We start from the raw sequence: 7,370 nt of genomic DNA on the forward strand, positions 1-7,370 counted from the left end.
CACACAGTATTCCAAATGAGGTCTCACCTCATTAGAAAGGTGGAATGCTGTTTAGGAAGGCACTGTAAATCTCATTAGTGAGGTCAGCAAAAGCATATCTTCAGGATTTACAAATTTGATAGCTGTCATTGTTGAGAGGGCTCACCACATTAGCCTGATGGGCAGGGAACCCATCACATAGGACAGCTCAGATTTTGTATATGTAATGTACAGAGTGCTCCCCCCCCCCGGTGGGGGGAGGGGGATCTCAGAATGAATAATGATAAAAATGTCTCCAAAAAGTGCCCTGGCAGTGAAAATACTGAACTAGCTGAAGACAGATTAATCCTCAGCTTCCTAGTATCTTACAACCCACACTATTTCGCTGGCACCAAAGCACCGAGTTCCCCGTAGCAGCGCCAAGGCAATATATCTTCCCTTTGGCTTGATGACAATGTCCTGACATAATTTTGTATCCGAGGGAGGCCCTGGGAACAGCAGCCTTTGTGAACGTTTGAAAAGAAAATATATGTTTAATCTGCATTATGCACCCTTATAGCTGCTCCCTCGTTCATGAATAGCTATGGCCATTTTTGCAGTCATACCAGCATCTCCTCAAAATGATTCCTAATGTCCCAGAAATAGGTGACGATTAGATAAAACTTGATGTTTGCACATTTGATTGCATTCAGCTTCTGGGCAGGTTTGTGAATGGCACAACTAATTTCATGGAAAGAAAAGTGAAAGTGCACCCGATGAATCCTCTCTGTATGCAACATCTACACAAGAATAGAATAATCTTGTATCTGCAGGATATTTAAGCACCAAATTAAATCACCGTATCACACAATTTCATGCCTTGGCCTCCCAAGGCTTAAAAATTCAACCATACTTTCAAAGCTTTATTTACATCATTCGGCTTGCTTTGCAACAGCAGAACCTACATAATTATGGGATCTAAGGATGACTGAATACTTTAAACTCATTGCTGCAAAATGTTTTCAAGACGTTTTGCAGTTCCGAATGGTTGTCTCCCCAGCAATAATAAGGGTTGGGCTGCAGGTAGGTTCTGTAGGGTGGATCGTTCTACGAAATACAATCGTGGCCTGAAGAAAGTCAGCATAAAAACAGTGCTGCAAAATGTTGACGGAATATTAGGCGGCAGGACAGGTGGAAGAGAAGTACGGGGACTGAACAGGCGTGGAGACCGGACGAACAGCTGCATGTTTCTTATTCACCTTCAAACATCTTCTTCCGGCCCTCCATCCCAGACTTCTCCTCAATGTTCTTCCTCCAGTCACCCACATCACGCAGATCCTTCTCCTGTGAGGGGGAAGAAGAGGAACATTTGAGCTTGTACCACAGGTACACTCACATTTGTTTGGCTATCTGCAGGGCTTTTTTTTTTGTAGAAAAAGGCCAGCAGGAACTCATTAGCATAATAGGCCACACCCAACAGCAGAAACTCATTAGCATATTAGGCCACACCCCTGACAGCACAGGTTGTTAGCATATGAGGCCATACCCCCATGTTACCAGAAGTGTGGCCATCCAGCCACACCCACCTTTTGCTTCTTATTCTGTTTATCCTGTTTTTTGAGGATCGCGAAACCACGGGGAAAATCGGGCGAAGCCGCAGGTCAAAATGCGGCTGCACGGCTTCGCGTGGGAAATTGATCAATAGAAGTGGGGCAAAGGGAGGTGCGACCGCGGCACAGCTCTTGCGTGAAAGCTGTTTTAGTCTTACTTTAGCAGTGGTCTAAGGATTAAATAAAACAATAAATTGATTTGGAAGCCCTGTCGAGTCCTGTATTTATCCACAGATGATATACATTATGCCTAGTAGAACTGGTGATATACAATATGCCTAGTAGAACCTAGTTCCCTAATATCCCTAATATCTGACAATTAGCATGGAACTGACTTTTATAGGAAGCATCCTAGATTTGCGTGGTTCGATGAGGCTGTGGGCTATGCCGTGGAGGGCCACCCAAGACGGACAGGCCACAGCAGAGAACTCCGACCAAGTGTGGTCCACTGGAGAAGGAAATGGCAACCCACTCCAGTATCTTTGCCAAGAAAACCCCATGGACAGTATCAAAAGGCTAAAAGATATGATGCCGGAAGATGAGACCCTCAGGTCGGAAGGTGTCCAATATGCTACTGGGGAAGAGCAGAGGGCAAGTACAAGTAACCCCAGAAAGAGTGAAGCGGCTGGGTCGCGAAGAGTCAGACTCGACTGCGACTGAACAACAACAATCCTAGATTTTCTTTGAATGGGCTTCTTGAGGCAATTACTAGCTGAAGCAAAAAGGAAGAATTTGAGGCTAGCCAATCGCGACAGAGGGAAATGGAAAGGAATGTTTGCAGTTGGGCCAACTGAGCACTGAGTGTAAACATACCAGACGACAGATACCAGACCGTAAGCACTGTATGGCCACATTATTGCTCTCTCAAAACAGGCAAGATCTTTGCTAAACGATGAGCTGTTGAAGTTGATTGACGTGTACTGCAAATTCCTGGAATATGCTTCTTGTTGACTTGCCAAGTACCTTTTCAGTGTCTTCTTTCTTGACCTGCTTCAGGTTGGCTCTCAGATCCATGCAGACTTTGTGCTTGGAGCCCAGAAGAGCCCGCAGCATAGCATCAGCTGACATGCGGACTCTCTTCAGGGGTGGCCTCTTGAACTTACCCCTCAGGTCAAACAGTTTCTGGCCCAAATCTTCAAGCTACAGAGAGAGAGATGTGAGGAAATAAACGGTAAGAGAGGGCCTTACAAGAATGGGAAAGGTGGCAGAAACTAGATGGGGGTATGTGTGTGTGTGTAGGCAGGTTGTTAAACCCAACTGGTTTATAATAGAGGATGAAATATAGGACCAGGGCTCTTTTTGTAGAAAAAGCCCAGCAGGAACTCATTAGCATAATAGGCCAAACCCCACAGCAGAAACTCATTAGCATATTAGGCCACACCCCTGACAGCACAGCTCATTAGCGTATTAGACCATACCCCCATGTTACCAGAAGTGTGCTCATTCAGCCACACCCACCTTTTGCTTCTTATTCTGTTTACCTTGTTTGTTGTCCAAACCCAGGGCTTTTTTTGTAGCAGGAATTCCTTTGCATGTTAGGCCACACCCTCCAATGTAGCCAGTCCTAATGAATTTCGTTTGTTGGGTGTGGCCTATTATGCTAATGAGTTCCTGCTGGGCGTGGCCAACTTGGGAGCCAGCCGGAACTCCGTTCCTGTGCGTTCCTGCCCAAAAATAGCCCTGTATGGGACTATGGACTCTAACCCTGGACTCTCACTTTGTTCTACTGAGCATTACAGACCACTTGGAACTATTTCTGGCATGCTTTCCTCCACCTTTTAATTTTTTACATTGCCTCTACGTACTGAAGCTGCTATGCAACAGACACCTAATATTTGGGGAGGGGTAGTGGTTTTCAGCCTTCTAGTGTTCTGTGTGCTTTCTTTATTTCCCCCTGATGGCCATATACTTTGCAAACCAAGTCTGTGTAATCTGAGCGAAAAGCTTTAGCTTCACTCGGTTTCTCAGGCCCAATCTGCATCTGCCGTGTGACACTGCTTCTTTCAGCTGGGGCACCCGCTTCTGTTGCCTCCCCTATGGCTCAGTATAGAAGCTTGCCATCTGCATCATGTTTAGGGAGAGCGCACGGGGGGAGCGGTCTCCTGGGGGCCCTGCAGCTCTGCTACGGTGTGGGGAGGAAACAGCACCCGTGACCCCCCGCAGAAAATAAAGGGGGGATGACCTGGTGGAGGGGGAGGCGAGGAGGGCAGGAAAGATGGAACAAGCTGGGTAAAAGACACAAAACACCTGGCGGATGCCAGACAAGGCATTCTGGGGACTGCCCCAGAAAATAATAAATGGTTCAGGGTAGTGTCAGCTATGCTGCCATGAAGGTTGGGGAGGTTGGTCTGTGTCTGGGTAATTGCTATTGCTTTCCTTTCGGGTTAATTGCTACTGCATTCCTTTCTGTGCTGTCTCTGCTTTGCGCTGAAACGCTTATCTATACAGATGTGCAGGAGGGTGTTGTGGTGTCTGGGATTGCCCTAGGTGCCGTGGGAGAGTGTTCATTCTCAGCTTCAGCTACCTAACGGTCTCTAAGCCTTCACCCGCGCGTGGGAGAGTGTCTTATTGGGCAGTGCTGTGGAGGGGGGGTATACGAATACCCTATACCCTATTATGCCCATGGGGCTGCCGCCATTCTTAACAGTGCCTATGTTACAGCATCTATAGCTCTGCAATAAAAGTATAACCGTTCCTGAACGCGTGTACTTCGTTGTTGGCTGTGGGTTCTGACAGGTAGGCGTGCTTCCAACCCCCCCCCCTCTGAAAAATAATATGATTGCAGGAAAATGTCCCCTGGCTGCTTTTAAACACAGACAACTCGATTTTCAGCTAACTTGTTTTCTTTGTGACAATTTGAGTATCTCCTTAGAAAATATATTGGGAGAGGATTCGGCTCCAGTTGTCCACTTATTGCTCACAGCAGCTCGGAGGGCAGGAAGGAGCAATTAAACCACCTTCAAACCGAATCCACATAACGTGATGAGACACCGTAGTGACCTCAGCGTCACCACTAAATGGCAATAAAATGATGCAGACAGCTGATGCTGAGACGAATCAATACGAGAGGAGATGCAGAATGAGATGCAGACAGAAATTTGTTAGACAATGTGGGGTCGGTGGCACAACGGCAGGAAAGACCAATGCAAATTGGACCTTAGTTGTACATTTTAATGGTGGGGTTTTGGAGGGCCTTTTGTCCTATTGTAAGTTGCCTTGGGCTATGTAGGAAAGGCAGGATAAAACTATGTTAAATAGAACACCATACTTATCCCTCTACGGACTACTTTTGTGCATTATTTTAGATGCATATCTAAGGTTGGGTTTTTGTTTGTTTTTTTTACAAAAAGAGTATACTAACTGTCTAGAGAAATACTTCCCAAACTTTTTGTGGAATATTGCCTTTGTTTGGGACCTTTGTGTTGGACCCATTATCGGGTTTCCTATCTCAACTTCTTGTCACCTACCTGCAGTACCAGTGTGCTGACCCCTATACATAAACTGGGAGGGTCCAACCAGGGTTCCCTCTAAGCTGAGTTAGTGTGAGCCAGCTCACAGTTTTTTAGCCTCCGGCTCACACATTTTTGTCTTAACTCAGGAAGAAGGGCTCCAGAGCAAACTAATTTATGCAGTAGCCAAATCACCTGCTCACAACTTTAATGTCAGTCGCTCACCAAGTAGAATTTTTGCTCACAGGACTCCATACCTTAGAGGGAACATACCTTAGAGGGACTCCCAACCCGTATTTGGAAACCAACACTGTGGGATAACTAAACTCAGAAACTTCCAACATATGCTGCAGATGCTCAGTTTGGCACAGTGTTGGGTGCCTGAGCAAATATTACCTCCTTGGTAGTTTTCTGTAGTTTCATCTCTGTGTCATATCTTTCCTCATCCACTTCCTCTATCTTAGTATGAAGCTTTTTGCACAGTTCCTGTTGAGAAACGAGAAGAGATTATAAAAGAGGGTTGCTCAAGCCATCCAGCATTTCCTACCCAATCTTTGTAGCCCACTGTAGAGAAACCCGAATCTGACGTGGGGGTGTATAGTTTCATAAATCTGCACATTGTATTTTTGGTACAGCTGATGTTTGGAAATCTAAGAGTCTAAATGTCTCTTAGAACCCCATTGTAAGCCTTCCTTCTGACAAACTTAAATGATGACCTATCCATATCCTGGAGATAAGCTGGTTCCAAGTTGCAGCAGCATCATGCTAAGACAGTGAGGAATTTCAGACAGGCGATATATTCCGGTTCAGGAACGGTTCCCAAATGGTTTCTGGTCTGACATTTCAGACAGAACCGTTTTAGAACCGGTTCCCTACCGGAATATATTTGTACTTTCACACACAAACGCTTCTGTCCCATTCAGGAAACGGGGCTGAACCATTTTACCTGTAAACCACTTCCAAGTAGTCTTCAGTTTCTTCTCCCGGATCCGAAACACTTTTTCCCCGCTGTTTTTTACCCGCGTGGGCGATCTCTGGCTTTTTTTAAAAATTCGCTTTAGAGCGCTATAGCGCTATAACACAAGAGCAAAAACAGCATTATAGCAACCCCATTGGAATGCCTGGAGTGTTGTGTTATAGCGCTATAGCTCTATAAAGTGACCATTTTTTTAAAAGCCGGAGATCGCCCGCCGCGAGCAAAAAAGGCAGGAAAAAGTGGGAAAAAGCAGTGCAGTCTGAAATGGCAAACCGCTTCAGATCCAGCCGTTTACCGGTAGGGGAAAACCATGTGTGAAATGGCAGACCTATACCAGCTTACTCCACGTTGGATCAAAAATGGCTTCAAACTGGCTTAAAAAGGGCACTGTGAAATTCCTCCGTGTTACTCCTTCCAGCATAAACAGGATAAGCATTGGGTGTGTTAGGGGTGGTGCAGGGTTTAGCCGGTATCATAAGCCTCCTTAGCCACTCTCATGACACCAGCACTGGCCCAACATTACACCAGCAACTGCCCTTATATTTCTGTTCAAGTCCCATACAAGTCCCACATTGCTCCTCAGCACCTCCCCCCCTCTCCCCAAGACCCACTCCAGGATACTAAGGAGTAATCCTAAGCAAGAAGTCCAATTATATCGAACAGAGCTTAGTCCCAGGATAGTGGGAGGAAATAATCTATTACCTAAACTGAGCATAGTTACAATATGGAATTTGCCAGACCAGCACAACTTCTCATGTGCGATTTCTCTAAGCAATACTATAGAGTCTGTCAAAGAAAAGATCTACACAGTGGTCTGTCCTGCATAGAGGCAGGTAAAATAAATCCAGGTATGTCTAACCAGCTTCTGAGCGAAAAAGTGTTGCTTCTGCTCCTCGTTAACGAGCAGGAAAGAAGATGTTACCACAAGCATGCTCTGTGGAGCAGATCGTTCCGGATGGGCTATATGGATTCAGGCCAGAGTACTGAACAAAATTGTGTGCTCGGACTGGCATCAAATGTTTCTGCTCTTGAGAACATAAGAGAACATAAGAGAAGCCAGTGCTGGATCAGGCCAATGGCCCATCCAGTCCAACACTCTGTCACACGGTGGCCAAAAATACCAGGTGCCATCAGGAGGTCCACCAGTGGGGCTGGGACACTAGAAGTCCTCCCACTGATGCCCCCCAATCACCAAGAATACAGTGCGTCACTTGCCCCAGACTGAGAGTTCCTATCTATACCTTGTGGCTAATAGCCACTGATGGACCTCTGTTCCATATGTTTATATAAGAACATAAGAGAAGCCAATGTTGGGTCAGGCCCAGAGGTCATTTCGGGGGGGAACGTGGGGGAACGCAGTCCCCCCGGGTGAGGTGC

General features: G+C 46.2%; 1 protein-coding gene across 2 annotated transcripts in view; it reads right to left on the reverse strand.

The window, feature by feature from the left end:
- Window positions 1-868: 868 nt before the first annotated feature.
- Window positions 869-7,370, reverse strand: part of TNNI2 (troponin I type 2 (skeletal, fast)) — a 17,616-nt gene continuing 11,114 nt past the window's right edge. The window contains exons 6-8 of one of the 2 annotated variants that reach the window (XM_015407194.1): window positions 5,414-5,503; window positions 2,532-2,708; window positions 869-1,302 (exon numbers count right to left, since the gene is read on the reverse strand). In XM_015407194.1, the coding sequence (XP_015262680.1) occupies window positions 1,210-1,302; window positions 2,532-2,708; window positions 5,414-5,503 (360 nt within the window). In that variant the 3' untranslated portion in view covers window positions 869-1,209. The remainder of the gene's footprint in view (window positions 1,303-2,531; window positions 2,709-5,413; window positions 5,504-7,370) is intronic. The other variant, XM_015407193.1, reaches the window with a different exon arrangement.

The sequence above is a fragment of the Gekko japonicus genome, unplaced genomic scaffold (assembly GCF_001447785.1).
Source record: "Gekko japonicus isolate JY-2015 unplaced genomic scaffold, Gekko_japonicus_V1.1 scaffold4858, whole genome shotgun sequence".
Classification (NCBI taxonomy): Eukaryota; Metazoa; Chordata; class Lepidosauria; order Squamata; family Gekkonidae; genus Gekko; species Gekko japonicus.